Source organism: Salvia hispanica, chromosome 3, assembly GCF_023119035.1.
Source record: "Salvia hispanica cultivar TCC Black 2014 chromosome 3, UniMelb_Shisp_WGS_1.0, whole genome shotgun sequence".
NCBI lineage: Eukaryota > Viridiplantae > Streptophyta > Magnoliopsida > Lamiales > Lamiaceae > Salvia > Salvia hispanica.
In genome coordinates, this window is record NC_062967.1 from 3,822,535 (window position 1) to 3,845,778 (window position 23,244).

At 38.2% G+C, this 23,244-nt stretch overlaps 4 protein-coding genes across 5 annotated transcripts; 2 read left to right on the plus strand and 2 right to left on the minus strand.

Moving 5' to 3' along the window:
- The first annotated feature begins 3,324 nt into the window (after positions 1 to 3,324).
- LOC125213977 lies at positions 3,325 to 5,267 on the plus strand. Its single transcript, XM_048114805.1, has 3 exons — positions 3,325 to 3,525; positions 3,984 to 4,172; positions 4,518 to 5,267. Exons 1-3 carry the CDS (start codon positions 3,463 to 3,465, stop codon positions 4,704 to 4,706), a joined length of 441 nt encoding a protein of 146 aa, XP_047970762.1. The 5' UTR covers positions 3,325 to 3,462; the 3' UTR covers positions 4,707 to 5,267.
- An 897-nt stretch (positions 5,268 to 6,164) lies between these two features.
- Positions 6,165 to 8,958, minus strand: LOC125211914. Its single transcript, XM_048111876.1, has 3 exons — positions 8,364 to 8,958; positions 7,966 to 8,133; positions 6,165 to 7,875 (listed from the first exon to the last, which is right to left on the minus strand). The coding sequence occupies exons 1-3, from the start codon at positions 8,934 to 8,936 to the stop codon at positions 6,244 to 6,246; spliced, it is 2,373 nt and encodes a 790-aa protein (XP_047967833.1). The 5' UTR covers positions 8,937 to 8,958; the 3' UTR covers positions 6,165 to 6,243.
- Positions 8,959 to 13,139: 4,181 nt separating this feature from the next.
- LOC125213829 (extra-large guanine nucleotide-binding protein 3-like) lies at positions 13,140 to 17,578 on the minus strand. Of its 2 annotated transcripts, none has more exons than XM_048114577.1 (9): positions 17,304 to 17,578; positions 15,769 to 16,769; positions 15,549 to 15,686; positions 15,362 to 15,466; positions 15,103 to 15,282; positions 14,758 to 14,932; positions 14,372 to 14,619; positions 14,088 to 14,260; positions 13,140 to 13,907 (listed from the first exon to the last, which is right to left on the minus strand). In XM_048114577.1, exons 2-9 carry the CDS (start codon positions 16,735 to 16,737, stop codon positions 13,301 to 13,303), a joined length of 2,595 nt encoding a protein of 864 aa, XP_047970534.1. In that variant the 5' UTR covers positions 16,738 to 16,769; positions 17,304 to 17,578; the 3' UTR covers positions 13,140 to 13,300. The 2 variants fall into 2 exon arrangements, with proteins under 2 accessions (XP_047970534.1, XP_047970533.1); XM_048114576.1 differs by having other exon boundaries at positions 15,769 to 16,778.
- Positions 17,579 to 20,446: 2,868 nt separating this feature from the next.
- On the plus strand, positions 20,447 to 22,567 carry LOC125211198 (pentatricopeptide repeat-containing protein At1g31920). The gene has a single exon (XM_048110908.1). The coding sequence runs from the start codon at positions 20,598 to 20,600 to the stop codon at positions 22,437 to 22,439; it is 1,842 nt and encodes a 613-aa protein (XP_047966865.1). The 5' UTR covers positions 20,447 to 20,597; the 3' UTR covers positions 22,440 to 22,567.
- Positions 22,568 to 23,244: the final 677 nt, after the last annotated feature.

The window sequence follows — 23,244 nt, forward strand, 5'->3', positions numbered from 1 at the left end:
ACCTGAAGGGTGTGTAGTACCTGGCCAAGAAAGGAAGGTATGCAAACTAGTGAGGTCTCTATATGGATTAAAACAAGCGCCTTTGCAATGGCACTTGAAGTTTGACAATGTGATGTTGTCAAATGGGTTCACTATCAACGAGTGTGATAAGTGTGTTTACATTAAGAACACAAATAATGGCTTCGTTATTGTGTGTCTTTATGTGGATGATATGTTGATTATGGGCAGCAATAGTGCCATTATCAACGAGACCAAAAATATGTTGAATAGAAATTTCGACATGAAAGATATGGGTCTAGCTGATGTGATTCTCGGAATCAAGATTAAAAGGAATCCTGAGGGAATAGCTTTGACACAATCTCATTACATTGAGAAAGTGCTTAAAAAGTTTCACTCCTTTGATTGTGAGCCAGCTAAGACTCCATTGGAACCCAACGTGCATTTGAGTAAGCACATGAGGTGAGCCTGTAGCTCAAGAAGAATATGCAAGGATCATAGGGAGTTTGATGTTTATCACAAACTGCACCCGACCAGATCTTGCGTGTACGGTGAATAAGCTGAGCCGATTACGAGCAACCCAAGCAAGGAACATTGGAAAGCTCTATGTAGTAGGGTTTTGAGATACTTGAAGTATGTGGTACGTGTTCACTCATGGGGTGGAGTCAAGCTTCGTGAAGTCAACGAAGGACGTGTATAGCTCGATCCCCATGGAATCGGGGTTTATCGGGTTTTGACAAAGCGGGGAAGAAAGGGGAGTGGTTTAGGGAAAATTCCTAGAAGATATTCCATGTTGGAAGAAACCCCCGGTTTCAAACGTGGTGTCTTTTGATTGGCGGCTATAGGGGGAGCACATAGTGGCCTATCGATGGTAAATCCGGCTTTTTTGGGCGGCGACATAATTTGGGGAGGGATTGAAACCCCAAAATGGTGTTATCGCGGGTTTTATGTAAGGTTGGTTTGGGTAACTTAGCGGATCCCGTTAGCAGTTTAAACCGTGATCAAATGCATAAATTTCTAAAAAGGGAAAGGGGTTTTAAAACCACTTTTTAAAAATGATTATAGTGGTAACTGACCATCGATTGGAGATCCCTGGGCTTGGTTCAATGGGAAAACAAAGCTATATGACTCTAGTTGTAACCTTTCGGAAGATATTTTATCTTCGCCCTTCTTTTTGGGGGTTTAGTGTTTTTTGCATGTGGTAAGAAAGGTAAATTTTTACTTTTAATGATTTTTAGAAGCCCCCGGGAAGGGGGGTATTTGGGGTACGGAAAAAAATCACCTATGTAAGTGGGGGGGTGGGGCTTCAAAAGTGAATCAAAATGAATCCAAAGTGGTGTTCCATGGCCTTTAAAAGGGCCCGTGAAAGATGAGTTTTTTAAGTGTTTGTGTCAATTTTTGTCTCGGTATACACCAAGGAGGAATGGTTCAAGTCATCACGTCCACCCCGGGGCCCCCGGTATGCCCCATAGTGTTGACTATGGAAAGTTCAAGCCCCACTACTATTCCAAAAGCAAATTTTTTCCGGGATTGAGCGAAGGGGAGTCCTGCGACGTCTTGTGTTGGTTTTTGGTTTTTCGGTCTCTAACCAATGTGGGGTTCTGGAAAAAACATGTGAAACATGTGGGCCCCTTTTAATTTCTAACACCTATAAACTCGTACGTATTTGTAGTACTCCTAATAAATTGATAGGATAAGGTAGCATTGGTCATGGGCTTAACCCTGACCAATTTCGGCAACGGTATTCATGGGCTCCTTGTAAATGGTACTCTGAAGTTATCCATCAAGTGCATGACTCGTAAATAATTGAACAACTATATTTTGTGGATAGGCTTTCTATGTGTGACTTAAATACAGTAGAGGTTTTAAATCGTGGAGTTGTGCTTCATGCTTGACAATATATGGTGCATGTGATGTCGATTTCTAAGAAATCGTGTTTGAAATGATTTTGTGCATAGATTTTGTTATTTTATGGCTAAAATATCTATCTACGTCATAGTTCATATACGGCTGTATTGTATGATACTCATAAGAATCTATAGTACTGCTACTATTTTTGAATTAATAATAAATTGATCTATAGCCCCAATGTTCCCTAACTTCCAACAAAAAGAAAGAAGTACAACTCATACTCATCATGTAAAGATATTTGATGGTTGCACCCTCTAAATCACATTTTACCTATTCATCTTATTCTTATTTAGACTTTTGGTAAACTATATCTTTAAGTTTAAAATTACAATTAACCCAATAAAATATTGCCCTTGCCAAACAACGATGTAGAATTCATTGGTATACGGAACATATTTTGGCAGTTCTCAACAATGTAAGATATCTATATTCAATATATGGAATTTGATGAATTCCTATATTTGATATATTTAATTGCTGTTTAGGTGTTATATGTAGTTCAAGTGGACCGATGGCATGTGAAACTATTAAGAATTTGAAAATGATCTTCAAATTCTGTGAGACAAAATGCCCAAAATTGATTGGGATATTCAAATTAATAAAACACATATACAAAAGGAAAATACCAAATATACAATGTAATCAAAATAAATATATCTAGAGGCGACAAAATGTTTCCCACCTGAATATGCCATTAATGTCAACTGTCTATGCCAACAAACATTACATTTTCAAATGTAATAATCAAACATGATGATAAGAGCGGTGCACATGCCATTTCAATCCTTCAAAGTTCAAAGTCAAAATATGCATTGCAAATGTTTTTTATTTTTCATTTCCATTATATTCTTTGCTTGCATTAATAATTAATACAGTACTAGTAATAACATTTTCCTAGCTAGATGCCCTCTTTTGGTGAAATTCCTTCTTATCTCCCTTTTTACTATAGCACTAGTATCATATAAAAATACATTACAAAGCCTATATAAAAGAAAATAAATGAACAAATATAAGAAAACAAAAACAACAAAAGCAAAACAGAAACGATTTTGTGCAATTCACAAATTTTTTGATGCGGATTTTAGCGGTCGCAATTTAAAGAAACGGACAGCATCATATATATAGTTTAAATACGATGACTTATAAATATACAATTTCACTAGTATCACTATTGTGTGGTGACTATAAGACAATTTGATTCAAGAATAGAAGGATGCCATGTTATGAATTATTTTTGGTCACTTTTGTTTCGTCTGTTGTTACATAGCTGAATTATTGAACTACTAGTACTTTAGTGGATTATATAATAAAACAATAATTGAATAATGGAGCACCACTAGACTTGAACAAATTTGTAGTATATGCTTTTTTATCATTAAATTGTGTAGGGTGTTCGTGTGAACCTATATTTAATAGAGAGTCAGATACAGAGCGCATTCCCACAGTAAGTAAGCCCATACTACATTCTCATTCTGGAACCGTCCTCTCTCTGAGGCAAAGCCAAAAATCATCAGATCTCTTTCGATTTGCTTGCTTCGTGCTTAGAGCTTAAACATGGTTGGAATTTTCTCAAGGTTCTCCTCCAGGAACGGTCATCGTCGCGCTCAAAGTGCAATTGTGAGCTCTCTCTCCCTCTCTACAGCTTTCGTGTTTACATTAATTAGTTTCTGATCAATTGCTGCTTATTTAAGTGATCGCGTTCATCTCCAGTTATTCATTCATAGCTTGATGCCTTTTGTTACTTGATGAATTTAGTTAAACTGAACCGAGGAGACATTTTCTCGAACTTCTTCACCCTAATTCCCAACATTTAGGAATTATAATGTGATCTAACACTGATTTTTGGACTTGATTTAACACAATTCTGTATTTATTCTCTGAAACTACACAACTTGATTGATCGGTTTTGTTCTGTCATATATGCTGATCTGATGATAGCTGATAGTGATTTAACACAGTTCTGAGTTTGCTGTTTCCAGAGATCAATTGCTGTTTGTAATGTTGTAATGATTCATGGACTGCGTTCAACACTTTTTGCGTGCTTGAGATGATGATTCGTTTTGTTTGACATACAGGATGCGAGGGAAGGGTTGCCTTCAGCTTCAGAGGCAACAACGGGTACCATTGCAACAGCTGCATCTATATCTTCTGTCACCCATGGTATTGAAATTGCTACCGAGTTTAAGCCAATTGACCGCCCCTTAGAGCCTTTTGACAATGACCAACCAGTTCAATGTCCATTGCCCGAGCCATCAATTCTCAATGTAAGCTTTCAATAGATGTGATAAAATACCCCTTTTTTCTCTGTGTCTGTGCTGTTGAATTTTATTATACTCTTACTAATCGTAAGGATATGTAGAACACTTTATTACTGCTGAGTGCTGTAAGCTTAGTGTTACAAAAGCATGTCTCATATGGTTAAAGGTTATGGGCCTGCAGGTTCTTCACTTTCTTTTTGTTTTCTTGAGCTCTTAGAATATAGTAACTCTTTGTTGTCAGATGATTTGTAACCATAGCTAGTCCACATTTATGTGTGTTTTTTACCCTTTTCCCAGTTTTAGAACTGGATCAAATGTATTCCTCATGAGATTGTTTCTTCCTGATATCAGGATGGAAGAATATGGAAGGAGAGAGTATCTTCTGTTTCACAAAGGAGAAGTGATACGCCGGCCATGCAGAAGCGAACCTCAACTGGATCTGATACTCTCTCGAGAAAACCTCCACTAGTGCCATCAATCAGTGCCCCGGAGCATAATATGCTAAAATTGCTAGACGAGTGCAATGCATCTGGGATATAATGTTACAATAATTGATCACAATCTCTTTTGCAGAAGAATAGCTGTACTAAGCCGTGATCATCTTTTCTTTGGAGCCTTGCCTCTGTCATATATCACATCCAGTTCCACTCGTTTCATATATCACATGTCTCAGAATTTTTTGCCTCAGCTAATGGTCGCTGCATCTCAATTATCTGGTACTACTTTGAGGTACAGGTTACATACAACTCACGAGGAGCAATGTCATTATGTCAGAAGCACAAGTACACATCACAGTTGCTCCGACTGTTAGTATGTAGTATGTAGTATGTTCGATGGTTCATCAATGGCGATATGATCTCACATTTTGTGGTGGTTGAGAAGTAGATGAAACAGCAAAAACTGGCAAAGGCTCCTTTTATGGCATTTTGAAGGTGGGAGTGGCACATCATGGAGATATGATATCACATTTTGGTGCCTCTTTTGTTGATTTGCCTTCTTGGTTAGGTCCTTTTGGTATCGGTGCCGTGATTTTATTTGGGAACTCAACTAGTTGAGTGTACGTAACGATTTCTTTTCTATGCAATCAGATAAGTTAATTAATGATGGTAATTATAATAATACTAGTAGTAATATTCGATCTCGGAACAGTTCCCCACTAACTTTATGTGAAGTGATAACTTCAAATGAAGCAAAGTCAACTACTTGCAGTATTACGTATTAGTAGTGGTAATTAAACACCACCTCTGACCTTCGTTGCAATTTTTTACTAGTACTACCACAATTTTAGAAGCTCTAGTTTTTTCTAGCAATTTTGTACGGCAATTCTCAAAAAAAAAAAATTAATCATCATCTCCATTAGAACTGTGGTAAATGATGGTATACATGGCGTTATGGTTTTACTCCATGTTAATATACTCATTAATTAAAATATCAGGCAAAATGGATGTGGCTGTAATTACGAAATCATTAGAGGTGTTGTTATATAAAATTCTAATTCTAAGATAATTAGTCCTCATAACATGGTAGTAATTGTTTGGCGGGTGAATTGTGTTTAAATCATAAAATCATTGACTTTGAAAGAAAATATCTTAAATTATTGATAAATCTGTATAATACTAGTATATACGGAGTATCAACTACGGTCATCCGTAATTAGTAACTTTTGTTTTTCGCTTTTTCACTTTCCGTTTTTTAAAATCTATTAGTTAATTTACAACGTACTACACATTTAATTACATTGCTAGGACTTAAATTGTTTATACATAAGGTTTTGTTTTTACTTTTCAACGGTCTCAGTTGGTTATAATAAAGAAGGATACACACCCAAATTTGGTATTTTTCACTCTGACGTGTTTGTGAATAGGGATTCTGATGAGCTTCTTAACCAGAAATTACAACTAAACCCACAGACTTACTAGTTTGCAAGAGAAACAGAGTTCACCTTTTTCATTATTTTGCAAGCTACTATGTTGAATTAGTTCAATGCAATCACATCAATTTAGTACTACTATACAAAGTATGATGCATTATTTGAAAATGTTATGAATTGGCATTCTTTGTTAAGTATGATGTAGTATTAGTTTACACCTTTCTTTAAAGCACGCAATTTACACACAATGTTATGCACATCCACTTGACTTGAGGGATTCTCCCACTGCAAAACCTCCTTCACTCCTTTCTCAATCTCTTTGCTCTCTCTCAACACCCCATCCATGCAATAAACCAATGCCCCCAAACTCAACACAATCCCATTCTTCACACCATCACCTCCCTCCATCTCTCGCATAAACGACGCCGCGCTCTTCCTCATCCCGTCCTCGTCCCTCCCCAACCACTTCCCCCCGCCCGACTTCCCCATCTCCAGATCAACGCATCCCTTCCCTTCCAGCCCCGCAACCGATTTTACCAAAATAACCTCCTCAAAACACTTCACCCCACAGCACACAGCATCCTTAAACACCTTCAAATCAGACTCCACCTTCAATGCACCCTCTCTCCACATCTTACCATCCAATTCTCTACATTCTTGCTCCAAAAACCTAACAGCATGGCTCCCAAAATGCAAGAAATCAACCATTTTCAACAGAGACACCTTCATCTTCACATAGCAAGCACCATGAAAAGGCAAGAACCAGAAATTAGGCTCCACCTCAGCTTCCTCAATGAACTTCCCTAGCTCAATCACATCCATCCTCAGCTTCTTCATCCTCTCCTCGAATACTAACCTGCACGACGAGTAGTCAACACTCACGGCCTCCACGGCCTCATGCAGCGAGCGCAGGCTCGCTGCCAGCTGCACTTTCGCCAGGGCAGAAGCCCTGGTGGGCTGCAGCAGAATATCCACCATTATCGAACACGACAGCCCGATAAAAGTCTCGGTTATCCTAGCAATGGCGAACTCGCTAGGAGTCCCGAAGTTTTTCCTCCCAAGAATCAACAACGCGCCGATGACAGCAGAGACTCCCCCGGCCTGGCCGTACATCCTGCTCTGCCTCAGAAAGCAGCTGAAGATAAACCACGGCAGCAGCGACACGAACCTTATTTTAACATAGCTTTCGAAAACGAAGCATCCGATCACTCCATACACTGTTCCAAGAACCGTCCCCTGAGCTTTGATGTTCGCGACTTTGAACGTGGCCTCCCTCGATGAGGCAAGGCTTATCGCGACAGGCAGCCCCGACCAGTAACCGTTTTCCTTGCTGTATATCAGCCCAAAAAACACAGCGAATCCTAATGACAAAGAGCATCTTAAAGCAGGCATTAGCCTCCCTTTGCTCCATAGTTTGGGCATGATTGTTTCCTTCTGCTGCGCCTGTTGTTTCTGATCGGGATTCGGATTCGGGGATGGTTTGGAGTGGAGGAGTTTGAGGCAGAAGAGGAAGAACAGAGAGGACAAGTCCTTTAGATTTAGTGAAGTTGGCTGAAGTGTTTGGAGGAACTTGTGTTGTTTTTCGCTATCTTCGGATTGTGGGAGAATTGAGTTTTGTAAGGCCATGTTCTTCACTTGGTTCAGGATTTGCTCTTCCGCACAAGATAAATCGTGTTTGAGTTGTGCGTCGTTCATGAATGAGACTGGGAATTCAGAGCAATTTTCGAGAGCGTTTTCCATTCCTCTCAGGATTGTCTCCAGGCCTTGCAATGGTTGTGCTGGATTTTTCTTGTATGATTTTAGAAACTTGATTGGTTCTCTCTCCCACTGCATGCTTTCCTGCTCACATTAATAATTACTCATCAGCATATTATTTTTATCCATAATCATACTATTATCAATATTAAGTGTAATTACATTAATACTTACTTGTTTGGATTTAATGCAATGGAGAAATTTATTTGCTGCCTTGTTAAGAGATTTGGCTTGACAGATCAAAATCTTGGGTGATGACTTGTCTTCAGCAGAAAACGCCTTTACGAATAGCTTCAATCTCTCCGATGCATTGTCGATATACAATTTGCAATTTTCTGTCACCTGTGAAGTTCGACAGAAAAATAAAGTTTGATTAAATTCTAGTCTGTCCGCCAACTTTCAGTAAAAAAAATTCAATTATGCTACTGTTAATGTTTTTCAACCAAACAATGTTTATTTTATGTATGGAGAACATTAATTTTATTAACTGACCGTGACAAATCCAAAATTCATGATTTTTTCGATAATTTGACTGATTCAAAAGCATGCATGCAAACTTCATGCATGGTTACCTGCCAATAGGCCAAGCTAGGAAAGGGAAGCAAAAGGGCCAAAACGCAGGCGGCCACGCCGAGGGCGGTGCTGGCGGCGAGGTGGAGCGGGTGCATGACGGGCTCGGTGCGTCCGCCGTTGATGAAGGCGATGACGTACACGAGCACAATCTGTCCGAGGGCTATCCGCTTGGCGACCAGGTGCGTGCCCTCGGGCAGGGCCACGACGAAGGCGCTGACTGCCACCACCGCGGAGGTGGTGGCAGCAGTGAGCCTTCCCGGGCCGATGAGCCAGAGGCTCAGGATGCCCGGGAAGACACCCAACGCGGTTGCATAGAGGGCCAGCCAGCAGCCGCGCAGGGTGTCGCCCAATGTGGCGTCGGTGACGATGAGGATGACAGTGACGTAGGAGAAGGCCGGGAATGCCACGTGGCGGGTTATGAAGCCCGGGCCGTAGAGGGTGGCCACGCCCACTATGGTGCACGCCAGCGCCGTGCGGAAGGCGGAGGCGAGGCAGCGCCGCCACATGTCTCTGGCGCGGTCTTGTTGATATTGGGAGGTGGCGGCGACGGCGGCAGCTGTGGTGGTTGCCATTGGTGAAGGAAGGCTAGAGAGGTGGAGGTTGTTGAATGAGGAAATGGGGGTTTATGTAAAGGAAGATTTGGAAGGTTTTGTTGATCTTTGATGATGACAAAGGGTCATTTCTAACGAAAATTCTTTTTGGCAATATTATAAATTTATAATGGGAGAAGTTCGTTAAAGCAGATTAATTGTTAGGTTTATTTTTTTATTACAATCTATGGGAATTCATTAAATTCTTGAAAATGACAAAGCAAATCTCTTACACTTATGTAAGCAATATATATCATATGCATAAAGCTATGTTATGGATTTCTTTGGTGGAGGTTGTGTGTTTCTCACATAGATACAAAATGTATATAGACATGGTATCCAGCCTCCATATACCCACTTTGTCTCGACTGCTAATAAAGAAAGCTCAAAAAGAGGAGGAAAAAATAAAATATATGTATGCATAAAGCTAAGGCACAAATGTATTTTTGGATAAAAGAATAGGAACCTTGTTTGTTGGCATTTTTTAATGGCTGTCGCAAGAAAATCTGCCAGTAGGAAGAAAGAAAGGAAGAAAGAAAAAGGAATTGTGTGCTGCTTGTTTTGGTGCAAGTAGTAATAGTATTATATTACTATGAGGTATAGTGTGGATTATGGTTATTTTTAATTAGTAGGAATTGATGAGAAAAGGGGTGTTAAATCTGGCACATGTGCGTGAGGGTGGTGCTTAGTGAAATCATCATGAATTCGGTTTTGCATTAGTGTGTTACAGAAGTGATTAAAGTGGATAAATAATGACCCTACTGTTCTAGATTTAGCTGCTAATTAAGAAATTAAGAGGCAAATGGGAAACGCATGAGAAAGAGAGAGAGGTTGTAGTAATGAGAATGAGATTAAAGAGTCATGTTATGGGCACTTAATTAGGATGGCTACTACAGCACACATGGATGATCATCATTATCAACTCATTTCATTTTATAGTAAAGCACTTTTCTACTCCGCTCCTCTATAATTTCAAATTTTAAAAAAATGTAAAAAAAGAAAATAAAAAAAAATAATAAAATGAAGGTCTCACTTTCATACATTATTATTATTGTTAGCAAATTAAATACTTATGATGTTTTCTATCTGTATAATAGCGTGCAAACTATACATTTGTAAAATTAATTGTATTAAATTTAATTAGACTTAGTAATTAAACTCTGGATTTCATTCAAAAGTTTTAAAGTGTAAAGGAAATTAAATGAGTAACAGCTAATCAGATACACTAGTAAAAAATACGCCACTGACACTACTGGCTGCTTAATGAAGATCATTATCTAAATGAAATGTGGGTATTTAGTAAAACGTATTACGCCTCTTATTATTTTCGCAAAGTGATCGTGCCCCAAATATTTAGTCAAAATTCAACATTCATATAGTCTCACTAAATCGATGGGCACCAGATTTTTTACTACTATATAAGTGCTCCATTATAAGTCATCAAATTAGACAATGGTGATATACTTAGATATCATTGAGATTGCATCATCCCAATTGCCAACATTACAATTATTTCAAGTAAGATTACTTTATTTGTTTACTAATCTCATCCAAATTTCACGACTTAATAAGAAAAGCTCATTATACTTGGTTTGTAAGTTTGAGCTACTTTATGTTTCTGACGGTGGATTAATTAATGTTATTTTAGAATTTTTAGTCCTCAAAAGTCTAGGACCTCTAGGTCTCTCCACTTAGATATACTTAGTGCTTTGAGCAAGAATTATAGTCTAATACTATAAAGTATAATGAGCTCGAATCTTTTGAATACATTTTTGACTACGTATAAAAATATATTATCAATAAATTCGGCTTAAAAGTTCCATGAAAATTTCAAATGAAATTATATATACATATATACTAGTCAATTCTCGAGTATATAACCATCCAATAGATGGCACATGCTACCTCGTTTAATCATTGATAATTACATCATTTAAGTTGTTGCCGTACATATTATAGTATTTCACATTTATTAAAAACTATAGATGATAAATAATTTGAATTATCAATAATAATAATAATAAAACGTTATTCTAAATAATACTAGTAACCAACACATTCAACATAGTAACATACATTACCTATATAAATAAGCACTCAACGACACATACTTGTGAATACTGAATTAAATAGTATAGTTTGTTTTTATATTTAAATACGAATCTAAAAAATAGTAAGTATTCCAATTTTAATCCAAATATGAAGTTTTGAATACAAGTGCCGAATGGATTCAAAATTGTTCGATTTGTTTGTATATAGCTCGTCAAAAGAGCCTCAATACAATATAGCACATATTTTTCCACGAAAATAAAAAATAAAACCAAGTCATGAATATGGCGTAAATAAATAAATAAATAAAGGGGGAAAAAAAGACTATTCTTTTAGAAAAGAAGAAGAAAATGGTGGCGCATGTCATAACCCATTTTGTAGCACAAACTCGACATGGAAAAAAGTATAGTAAATATTGAAATTAATGATTAATGAGAAATGAGGTATGCAAATTAGGATGTCCCCATTTGAATCGTACGTACCATCACGTACCTAATTTAGTTTGATGTGGATCCAACTCAATTTTTCAACAATAATAAATTTCACATCGAATTTATGTTTTTTAGAAAAAACTTATGAATTCTCCTACAAATATACACTCATGGTTCACTAATCTTATGTATGAGTAAAATTAAACACATGTTACATAAAACAAAACCTTTTCTTTTTTGTTGATCACTCGCTACAAAGGAACAAACGAACAATATTTACCTCTGATGCATATTTTTCAATATTTCAATAAAAACTTAAAATTTACCAAAATTTAAAGTAGCACCCTCCTAAGTCCTACCCTACTCCAAGGTGCAAAAACTCAATTCATAGAATACCCTAATCCTATCAAGGGTGCTCTCATTTTTAAGTTGGGTTTGGTAACCATTAAATTTCGGTGCATAAAGTAGTTTAAAATGTCCAATTGAATTTATTGACACGAAATGAAACGGTAGATTTGGGTAGAATACTAGAATACAGTGAGTGGTGGTGTGAAAAGGACAGTGGACAAATTGGTTAGATTATGTCACGTCTGTTATTAGTTCAAGCCTTGAAAGGCCACTCCAATACAATCGTACAATTATTTTACTTTTTATGCCTGCAGCCTGCATATTACAGAGATGGAAAGAGGGAGAGAGAGAGGGCTGTGATATTGAAGCAGTAGGTGGCAGTAGAGAAACCACAAGTTTAGATTCAAAGTGGATTCCAAATCACATTTGGGATTGGTAGATTTATGTTGAATCATCAGCTGCAAATCATAGTTGGGCAACTAATCTGGAAGCGGCGAAACGGTTGCAGTAGTATTTCAAATATGTGAATTGAATTCCCATTAGGAGCACTAACTCATGCTTCTCTGCTCCCATTATCACTATCAACATTTAATTGCACTCCACCACCAACTTTTACCCAAAATATCTACACTCAAACTGAGACGCACAGATTCGTTCAAGTTTCACTAGATGTATAACTACAGCTTTGGTAATAATGCATGTCATACCCTCCCAACAATCTCCATCATTCTCACATTCTGTGTATGCAGGATATGATCCTTTTCTTACTACTATCATTCATCTCAGTTCTTGGCCTATAGGGTGCCTGCTTCATAACCTGGCCAAGACAAGGATATGCTCAGACTAATATTTTTCTTGAAATACATTCAAAACTTTGATGTTTTGAGTTTCACTGAAGCTAATACGTCTAGATGCTTGCTTTTACTAAACAACTCGGTTAAACCAGTTGAGTAATTAAACAATGGAGAAGGTAACATTATACCTTGTAAAGAGACAAGTGGAGGCTTTATTTCATCTTCTATCTCCCGCGCCTGCTTTTACTAAACAACTCGGTTAAACCAGTTGAGTAATTAAACAATGGAGAAGGTAACATTATACCTTGTAAAGAGACAAGTGGAGGCTTTATTTCATCTTCTATCTCCCGCGCCGGCTGATGCTGCAGTAACTGGTTAGATGAGGTTGGTTGCTCAGCCATAGTCGGCGGCCAGAGATTGGTTACTGTGATAGTAAAACATACGCTCGAGTGCGTGTGGGCTCCACCTCCTTTTACCCCACTTGTCCACCTAATATTTGAGCTTGCTTTTTTACTCTTTAATTTATTTCATTTTTATATCACTATACTATCATTGAAAATATATCAATAAAATCCCACCATATAACATGTATAGAAAAATGTTACAGTTATAATTGTAATCTAAACAAAAATCAGCATCAAATATATTCACCTATTTACAATCCAAAAGATAAGATAAAAGGAAGAAAAATCACAATCAAGCAGTGGCTGTGGAAAATGGGATTTCAGTCATGTGGAATGAAGGGGGATGAGCTCACATCTGTTGTGCTGTAAAATGAGTCTTCTCCACCACCATAGTAGTTGTCTTCCTTGTCATCATCCCACCTAACCACCTCCCTCGTGTATTTGAACGCCTCGTCCACTGTAACCCGGTCCCTCGCCCGAGCTTGCCACACGAACAGCTTCCGTCCCGTCAGGGAAGCGTACAGCTCCTTGAACTTCACGGCTACAAAGTAGTAAGCGTGCTGCGCTAGGGACTGGTTGTTGTGCTGTGTTCGGATTGGGGCCACGGGGTTGAAATCCTTGAACCACTCGCACGTCCCTAGATGAACGCGGTTGATCTTCTCCTCAAAGAGATCGTACTTGTTCAGAATCAGCACGAATGGGGTGTCACTGAAACAAGGGTGTTTGACCATCGACTCGAAAAGGTCTCTGCTTTGGATCATCTTGTTCTGGAGCAACTCACTGCTGCCGCTGCCCTCGGGTGGAGCCCACACCTGATCGTAGTCGCTGAGGGCAACACAGAAAACCACTGCTCGGACGTCCTCAAACATTTCCACCCACTTGCATCCTTCGTTCATTCCCTTGGCGTTCACTCTGATCAGTTGGTACCTAGGATACCAAGAAACGAAAAATGCAGTCGAAACTTCAGATAATCATTCTTGCAAGCATACGTACGAACATAAATCGAAATAAAAGTGATAAATCGATCCATTCATATGGATGCTATGCATTAGAAAGATTCTTCATATCCATCGTGTTTAATGGTGTATTTCTTGGATGAACTCTTACTTGGTTGGAGATGGCAACGGGCCATCCAAATTATCTGTGTAGGTTTCTGACATAGGGCTACGATCATCGAGGGAGAACTCCATAAAGGCCAAACCATTCCCTTGCGTCACCCCTTCAGCATAAAGTATATCACGATCAGTAGGTTCGTACTCGTTGCTTGAAATCTCGACAGCCTGTGCATACAAATAAGAGCAAGCTGACATCAGGTTAAGTACGTGAAGATGATGTTCCAAAAACAAGGCAAGATATCTCAATCTACGATGATAAGAAGCTATGAAGGTTACCCTGCTTAGGAAGTACTCGGTGACATCAGGTAGAGAGGGAAGTTCATCCCTTCGCTTGTATGTCTCTTGTACAGCAGGATCTCTCCAAATTTCTTCAACAAGCGGTGCATACTCCCGTGTTGCAGCAGGGAAGAATGCCTCCAAATCACCAGTGGCAATGATATCGAGGAGCCAGTCAGAAAAATGCTTCAACTTTGGATTGAGCGAATATACACATTGACTGTGTTCGCTGGAGTCAACACCTTCCTCTGCATGGAATCACACTTAATCACGATGTTCGGATCACGACGAAAATGTAAAAGTGAGAGGAACCATGAATGTGATAGCAACTCCAATACAAAGAAAACCACACTCAAGGACATATAAGTCTTGAGTTATCCAAGTACCTGATTCAGAGATCTGTTCATCTGATCTCGACCCGTTGGTTCCTAGTACAGCCTCCTCAAACCGCTCTCGGCCATCGAGCAGAATGCTGAGATACTTGTACATATTGCTTTGGATCATAAGCTTGATTTCCTGTAGTTCTTCAGATGTAAACTTGTTCCCATACAAAAATTTGGCCTGCCAACACAAAATGAAATGGAATAAAGAAGCTGATCAATACGAAGAATAGAAGAAAAATTTATGATGAACAGAGATATTGAATGTACTTTTTAAGACATTTGAGTTAGTAGTATTTTGTTAAGTTCCAGCTATAGTATCTTTCAAAGAAAATTTGATCCGGATATTACCTGCTTGAACATAGTGCTTGTCCCAGAGCCTGGAAGGCCGAGTAGAAGAAGCTTCTGGATCTTTTTCTGCTCAAGATAATTTGATACTGTAGCATAGCTGCTAGGCTCATCCCGGTGTCCATGAGGCTGACCTTGGGGAACAGGCAAAGAGAACAAGGAAGAGACGAATCGAGTTGATGCCTGGCAAAATTAGATTCAAACCATTGGTCAAGTATTCAAATATTGCAGCATAAATCTAACTAATATCTTTGAAACATACCTTTTCCCATATATTGCCTCTGATATTATTCTGACCTTCCTCCTCGTAGCGACCATCATCATAAACCCAGAAATGAGTATCACGAGGACATTGCACGTTGGCAAGCTGAGTCAAATACAGCAAGTAAAGAACTTATTGGCGTGTAAATATGCAAACGGAAATGTTTAATACACAAACATGGACCAACCTTTAGTACTCTCAGCTCAAGTTTGGTGATTTCTCGACCATTCATGTATACCTCAGTGTTCCCATTACTTGCATGAGGACTAAGTTTCCCCGTGAAGTTTAAGTTTGAACTAACGATTTTATCAGGCTTTTCCCCATCCTGTTAAATTAGCATAAGCAATCTCAGATTCGAGGGAGTATTGACATAAATGTGTCAATCGATTTGTAATTCAAGAAATTACCTTTCCCCAAAGACCTGACTCCTTGTCGTACCAGTACACGCCTGGCTTCAGTTTCCTGGGTGGAAGAGGGCATCCAAGGAGTTCAGACATCTCCTCAGGTTTCAAAGGGTATCCGTTCACAATCAACTGCTCCGGTCGAAGCTGATTAGCTGAGCATTCTCTTTCTGCTCTCATTATATGCTTGACTTCTAAAGGACTCAGTAAGTGTGACAAAACCCGTGAATGTTTACCTAATTTAGCACGGTTGGACTCATCAATGGGCTCGCCAATGCAAGCAACACACTTTCGCCCCTCTGGCATCGACCCCATCGATCTTAGGACACAGTTACTACAATACTTTGCACCACAAACAAGACAGGATTCCTTGGTTTCCCACTTCCCTTTTCCACACCTAAGACAGAATCTAGTCTGTTTTCTCTTCTTTTTTTCTTTGGTCACACCAACATATTCCGGATATACTTGTTTCTCCGCATCTGCCACCCTCCTATCCGACCTATCAAAAGTGTTAAAGGTGACGACTGTGGCCCTCCTTCCTTCATTAGCAGGCTCCCCACGAGCATTACTACGCTGACTGTACGCTGAAGCGGGGGAAGCTGAAGGGGAAGGCGAATACGAATCAGCATTCTGCAGAACTGACACCACGGACTCAGAACTTCCCGACATTCTAGGACTTTGATTAGGAGGACAGGTAACTGTTGCAATACGAGACACAGGCAAACGGATTGGTTCTAGTGCACGAGCCGTCTCACTGCTCACTGAACTTCTAGGTTCCAATTCAGGCTCAGCTACCAAAACTGCATCTGCATTGGTTTCAACGGGTTGTACTCTTGGGAGCTCGTACGAAACTGGAGGGCCCTTATACTCTAGCGCTATCGAATAATCCATGCTATCTTCTTCGGGAAAGGGAGCCCCTGGAGGAAGCATTTTCCTCACCATCTCCCTCCAATCCTCACCCCCATTTTCATCCATCTTTTCTCACTCCAATTATCCAAGCAGCCTACCTATACAATCTTCAACCAAGGCCACAGTTCAATAGTATCCCAAAAATCAACAAAGAAGCTTCCCTAACATCCAACAATCTATGAAAGGAAAGGGGCGTAACACGACTTTGAATAACAAAAGAAAACTTCAGAAACTTGAAGAAAATGAGCAGTTAGCAGGTCAGCATAATCCATCAAAATTCTTCAAAATGCCATCAAAATTGAAGGAGTTTAATAACAGAGACTAATCAAATAGTAACAAAATTCAAGAGTCCAGTAAAGCTGCATAGGCTCGGAGACAACAATAGTCAAACAATTAATAGGCACATCTAAATCAAAATTATGATATTCAAAATCATACTAAATGATAAGGAAAGGTTCGAGATGCTGTAAGTTGAAAATTTCTGAGTCAGCACCACAAATAAAAGGGAAGCAAACCAATTTCCAACTTTCAATCCATCTCCATTACATGAATCTAATAGGTTAAAAGGAACACACGGGTGCAAAAGCGAAGATGAGCAAAAAATATCAAGAAATGCGTGAAAAAAAATTTACCTTTGTAGAAAGCAGTAGGCTTTATGCACAAAAGAAGAGAGCAAAATACAGAATATCGGAGTTTTGTGAGTGCATCTGAGTAAAGGACAAAGCTTGGGTGAACGAATCGAAGGGGGAGTTAAGGGGAAAGAATCAAAGATCAACAAATAAAGGTTGCTTTTTTAGGCTTAAAAGCAGTGAGAAATTAAGAGGGCTAAACTAAAGCCTAGAAATTCTTTCTATGAAAGAATCCAACCTTTTTCTGAATAGTAGTAGTAACATAAATTAATGCGGCATATGAAGATCATATCTTGCATATACATATGCCGAGATGTGTATAGTTAGAGAGAGAGATAGGTGTGGGTCCCACTTGAGTGCACCAGTTTACAGTGATGACGATGACAGAGTGGAAAATGATAATGATGGCGCGTGGTATTTACTCGCTATTATTGCATCTGGTATCTATCTGACTATCTCCGTTTTCATTAACTGGTATTAATATTTAATTAAATTTCATATTATTAGAAATATTGTTTAATACGTTTATAATATCATTAGTAATGAAATGGAATGTATTGATCAATAATAATTATTACGATTGACTATTTCATAAAAGCGACGCACAGTTTAACTTTTTTTTCTAAATTTTTCATTTTTACTAATAAGGTATTACTCTCTTCGTCCATTAATACAAAGTTTAGTTTGATTGGACCCGGATTTAAGAAATGTAGCAGAAGGTGAATAGATTATTAGTCATATTTTTATATATTAATTCTATAATGAAAGGTATGAGTGGAATATAATCAGTGAAGTAAGAGGAATGAGTCAATTACCAAAAGTAATACTAATAATACTAAAAAGGAAGATATGATGAATATGGTAAAATGAGACGATTTCAGGTAAAAAGAGAAAGTCTTACTTAGATTTTACTACACATAATATAATAATATAATATTTAATTTAAATACATGAGCTTTCAAAAATACCTTTATATGGATAATGTAATGCAATATATAGTCATAAGTTTGAAAGAACATGGTGATTCACCTCAAATAGCACCGATTAAAAGCCTTAAAACTTACTAAGTCCAAGTTTACAGGTGCTAATTTGCTATATCGGAAGATTATATATATATTTTTTTAAAAGAATGATTCGATGCATGACAAAATACAGTGGCTTTACGGTCGGGGGAGTTTATTAAAAAAATATTACTTTTAATTAATCGAAAATCAAAGCACATTGTCAATCATTAAAATATGCATGCTTGTAATTCCAATTTTAATAAGAAATTCGTGCTATTAGTATCATTTTATCTCATCGATTATGTAAAGCGTGGACAAAAACTCGTCGAATTTGACTCACGACTTTTCATAATGCGTTTATTTTTATATCAAAATACACCATTACTTAAGTTGCGAGTCTAATCCTACAATAATAAATTAAATTATTTTATATGCCGAACAAATATAAGTGTAATTACATCGTGATTACACCTTATTAATAGCCGGTAAACACCGACTTCTAAACTTTATTATTAGTTACCATCATCATGATTAGTCAAACCAATTATAAAAGTTGTTGGCTGACCCATTAAAAACACACAAAAAAAAATAGTACTAGTACTACTATGGTATTAACTCCCACATACATTTGTGCATGATTATTAAAATTTTCATTGCTGGGGTATAAATAGTATCCTTCCTATCACATGTAAAATTTTGAGTTTACCGTACCCAATATTAATAGTATTATTAAAAATAAAAATTACTAATATGATCTTAGTTGAGGTATAACCGACATTAGTGTTATTATATGAAAAAAAACGCAAATTAAGCAATCATATGTGACACAATGCTGACTAATTATGTGCGTACGGACAAGCATATCGTTAATATTTTTAATTGTAAATTAATGCCAAAATTCTTGTACTATTAACATGTATTTATATCATAAAAGCATCTGAAAAATGCGGGAAAAAGTAAGCAAAGATTCCAAGATAACTTAATTGCTTATTTTAAGACGTAATCCAATCAACCAAGTGATCATAGTTGGTTGTCAAATTGTCCTTTAGATACCAAAACCCATATTTAATAATAATTGAGCCATAAATACCCAACTACTATGTCTATCATTTGAAAATAATATTCAACCCTCTATCCGATATAAACAACCAACTAGTCCACATCTATGTGCTACTAATAGTAATAATTCCATTATACATAGAAATGTTAGGTTACATACCCAATGTAAACATTTGGGAGCATTATATCATTTAATATTGTGTTTGTATTGAAAAAACTTAAACAATTCGGAAGAATCTCTACTATTTACTATGTGGCAAATTCAAATCAATTGGACCGAGCAATTCAGTTTTGATTTCGGTTGGTCAAGAAATCAAATCGAATGAATTTTCTTCATAAAAAGTAGCTGGTTTAAATTAATATTGTTTCGAATATTCAATACCGAATTAAATTTGGTTTGGTTAAACCAACTATATGCATTTTAGTTTCATGACTCCATTTTAACAATATGGACCACAACTACAAGCCCAAAATAAAAAATATTAATGGCCCAATTGACTACCAAGTTTTTTCATGGTTATTTTTTTTTAATTCCCAAATCAATGGAGCACTCTTAAATTTGATGTAAACTTTCATCACTTTAGGCGAATTTATGGAATAAAGTGCAAGAAAATCATTAACATTTATTGGATTCCCATGTAACCTCCGGGCAGGGACTCCGCATCATGAGAGTAGGAAAATCCATTAAATTCGATTTTTGGAGCTGTCATCGACTTCGCAGTGCAGCAATTTGCCCTAATCCTAATGCTTAGGTATGTGGTTCACTTTCGTTCTTCGTCCGCGTTTATTGACGAGCAATGCATGCGATGATCTTCAGCACCACGAGTTCCGGTTTTAGGATCATTGAACTATAAACTATTAATTCAGATATACTAACTCCATTTTAATTTTGAGTCGTGACTATAGTACATAAATTTCTCACTATGAATTTGGAGTATAAAAAACAGTATTTGTGGCTTTAAACCGAGCCATGTGATTGGCCATAAAGGAATTCTTGTGGAGCCCACAGTCATGCAATAACATTATCTTATCCACTAATATCTCCGAACCATATGACATGTAAATTTTTCTGGCTGAAATCCCCATTCCAAATTCTTGGATCACATTCAATTCAACAATTCAACAAACACAAATCCCACTACACTTCCAACATTTCCATTTAATCAAACTCATCAAAAAAATCCCAAAAACTTGCAAGCAATGACATGATTGCATCAGATGTTTAACCGAGAGCATGGTGGTGGCATACGTGCTGAATCAGCCCCATGATTTCTCAACACACCACCAAACTTATCCAAAAATCCCAGAAACCGATCACCACTCCAATCAAAAGGAGCACGAATGCATCTCCCTGATCAAGAAATGCAAGAATTTGAAAGAATTCAAGCAGATCCATGGCCATGTCTTCAAGCTTGGGCTCCTCTGGAGCAGCTCATTCTGCGCCAGCAATCTCATCTCAACCTGTGCCCTGTCACAGTGGGGAAGCATGGACTACGCCTGCTCGATTTTCGACCAACTCGACGATCCATGCTCCTTCGATTTCAACACCATCATCAGAGGCCACACCATGGAGATGAGCTCAGAGTATGCATTGCTTGCATATCTTGACATGCTCGAGATAGGCGTGGAGCCGGACAGTTTCACGTATCCGCCTCTGCTTAAGGCGTGTGCGTCTCTATCAGCGGCTGGTGAGGGAATGCAGATCCATGGACATGTTTTTAAGCATGGATTGGAGGGAGATGTGTTTGTGCACAATAGTTTGATCAATATGTATGGGAAGTGTGGCCTTTTGAGGGATTCTTGCGCGGTTTTTGATCAGATGGAGGTGAAGACTGTGGCTTCTTGGAGTGCTGTGATTGCTGCTCATGCTAGTTTAGGCATGTGGGGTGAGTGTTTGAGGCTGTTTTTTTGTATGATTCGCGATGGCGGGTGGAGGCCGGAGGAGAGTGTTTTGGTCAGTGTGTTGTCTGCTTGCACTCATTTGGGGAGACTGGATTTGGGAAGGTGCATTCATGGCTATTTGGTTAGGAATTTGAGTGGTTTGAATGCTGCAGTTGAGACTGCTTTGGTGGATATGTACATTAGATGTGGGAGTTTGGAGAAAGGGATGTCTCTGTTTCGAGAAATGGTTCGTAAGAATCATAAGTCATTTAGTGTGGCTATATCAGGGCTGGCGAGTCACGGGCGTAGTGTGGAGGCTTTGGTGGTTTTCGAGGAGATGATTAAGGCGGGATTGAGGCCCGACGATGTGGTGTATGTTAGTGTGTTGAGTGCTTGTAGCCATGCCGGTTTAGTTCAAGAAGGGGTGAAGTATTTTGAGAGAATGAGAAAAGAGCATAGGATCGAACCAACGGTGCAGCACTATGGTTGTATGGTTGATCTGATGGGGCGAGCCGGGCTGGTTGATGAGGCTCATGACCTCATCAAGGGGATGCCTATGCCTCCTAACGACGTCGTGTGGCGGAGCCTTCTCAGCGCGTGCAAGATCCATCAGAATCTTGAATTAGGGGAGGTGGCAGCTGAGAGATTGATGGAGCTCAATGGAAAAAATGCAGGGGATTATTTGATGTTGTGTAGTATCTATGCACAAGCCGGGAGGTGGGAGGATGTGTCGTTGGGTCGGGTTAGGATGGGTCGTGTGGGAGTAGGCAAGGAGGCTGGGACGAGCGCAGTTTTGGTGGGGGGGAAGCTGCATAGGTTTGTGTCCAACGACGCGTTGCATCACCAACGACATCCTTTGAGGGGCGAGATACGTGAGATGGTGTACCAGATGGAGTGGCAGCTGAGGTTCGAGGGGTACGAGGCGGATACGTCGCAGGTGATGATGAATGTGGGGGAAGAGGAGAAGAGGGAGAGGCTGAGGGGACATAGCCAGAAGCTGGCTATTGCTTTTGCATTGGTTAGTACTTCAAAAGGGAGTGTTGTGAGAATTGTGAGGAATGTTAGGATGTGTAGTGATTGTCACACTTATACTAAGATGATATCTGTGATTTATGAGAGGCATATCATAGTTAGGGATGGGAATGTGTTCCATCATTTCAAAGATGGGACTTGTTCTTGTAGAGATTATTGGTAAATTTTGATTTTTTTTTTTTTGGATGTATAGTTACTATTTAGTTAAGTGTTGTTTGAGTTCTTGTTTTCAAATATTTTCTGAATAATATAGCATGCTGCCTCCTCGTCTTGTCGGGGACGGTCTGAGGACACGCGTTGTGGATGTCCTTAGAAGATACTATTAAGTGGAGTACTATTAAAGAAAAAGAATTTGAGATATTTGTTGGACTTAACGACGTCTATACAGTTTGAGGCACAGATACATAATGATTATTGATATGAATAAATTGAACTAAGGTTTTATTGAAAATTTATAACCTAAATTCTTTTAAGTTCGATAGGTCAAAAAATATATATATTCCCAATCCAATATAACTATTCAAAAAAATTGAGAGAATGGGCCCATTTTAGCTGAAATCATCATTGTAACTTAATTTTGAAACTTCATTACGTTACTTTTGAACTTGGTATAATGTTTTGTTTCAAATGTTTGTGAAATGTGCTTATAATCTATTCCCAAAGTGCACTCATTACTTCATCGCCGTCATTTTACGCCAATATTTGATGGAAATGTATGAAATGATTCTTTAAAAAAAAACAAATGACAAGCAATTTTTTAAAGATTTAGTAAGATGTCAAGTGTCTTGATTGAGAAAACATGACTCATACATCTTTTGTTATAAGTATAAAATCATTTTTAAGAAAAAAATCAATTAGGACAGGAAATTCAAACTTGAGCAAAAATAAAATTTAGGATGATTGACCCGAAAAATCATAAATGTGGGATAGTAATATGCTTCATCAAAATTTAATCATTTAAATTTTGA

What these genes read in the sequence shown, in the direction of transcription:
- LOC125211198 (XM_048110908.1), top strand. Translation starts at nt 20,598, where the DNA reads ATGGTGGTGGCATACGTGCTGAATCAGCCCCATGATTTCTCAACACAC.
- LOC125213977 (XM_048114805.1), top strand. Translation starts at nt 3,463, where the DNA reads ATGGTTGGAATTTTCTCAAGGTTCTCCTCCAGGAACGGTCATCGTCGC. An exon ending in GTCGCGCTCAAAGTGCAATT is followed by an intron (nt 3,526 to 3,983) that starts GTGAGCTCTCTC and finishes TTTGACATACAG; the next exon opens with GATGCGAGGGAAGGGTTGCC. An exon ending in CCGAGCCATCAATTCTCAAT is followed by an intron (nt 4,173 to 4,517) that starts GTAAGCTTTCAA and finishes TCCTGATATCAG; the next exon opens with GATGGAAGAATATGGAAGGA.
- LOC125211914 (XM_048111876.1), bottom strand. Translation starts at nt 8,936, where the DNA reads ATGGCAACCACCACAGCTGCCGCCGTCGCCGCCACCTCCCAATATCAA. An exon ending in CTAGCTTGGCCTATTGGCAG is followed by an intron (nt 8,134 to 8,363) that starts GTAACCATGCAT and finishes CGAACTTCACAG; the next exon opens with GTGACAGAAAATTGCAAATT. An exon ending in ATTGCATTAAATCCAAACAA is followed by an intron (nt 7,876 to 7,965) that starts GTAAGTATTAAT and finishes TAATGTGAGCAG; the next exon opens with GAAAGCATGCAGTGGGAGAG.
- LOC125213829 (XM_048114577.1), bottom strand. Translation starts at nt 16,737, where the DNA reads ATGGATGAAAATGGGGGTGAGGATTGGAGGGAGATGGTGAGGAAAATG. An exon ending in GAGGCAATATATGGGAAAAG is followed by an intron (nt 15,283 to 15,361) that starts GTATGTTTCAAA and finishes TAATTTTGCCAG; the next exon opens with GCATCAACTCGATTCGTCTC. An exon ending in CCGAGTACTTCCTAAGCAGG is followed by an intron (nt 14,261 to 14,371) that starts GTAACCTTCATA and finishes TTGTATGCACAG; the next exon opens with GCTGTCGAGATTTCAAGCAA.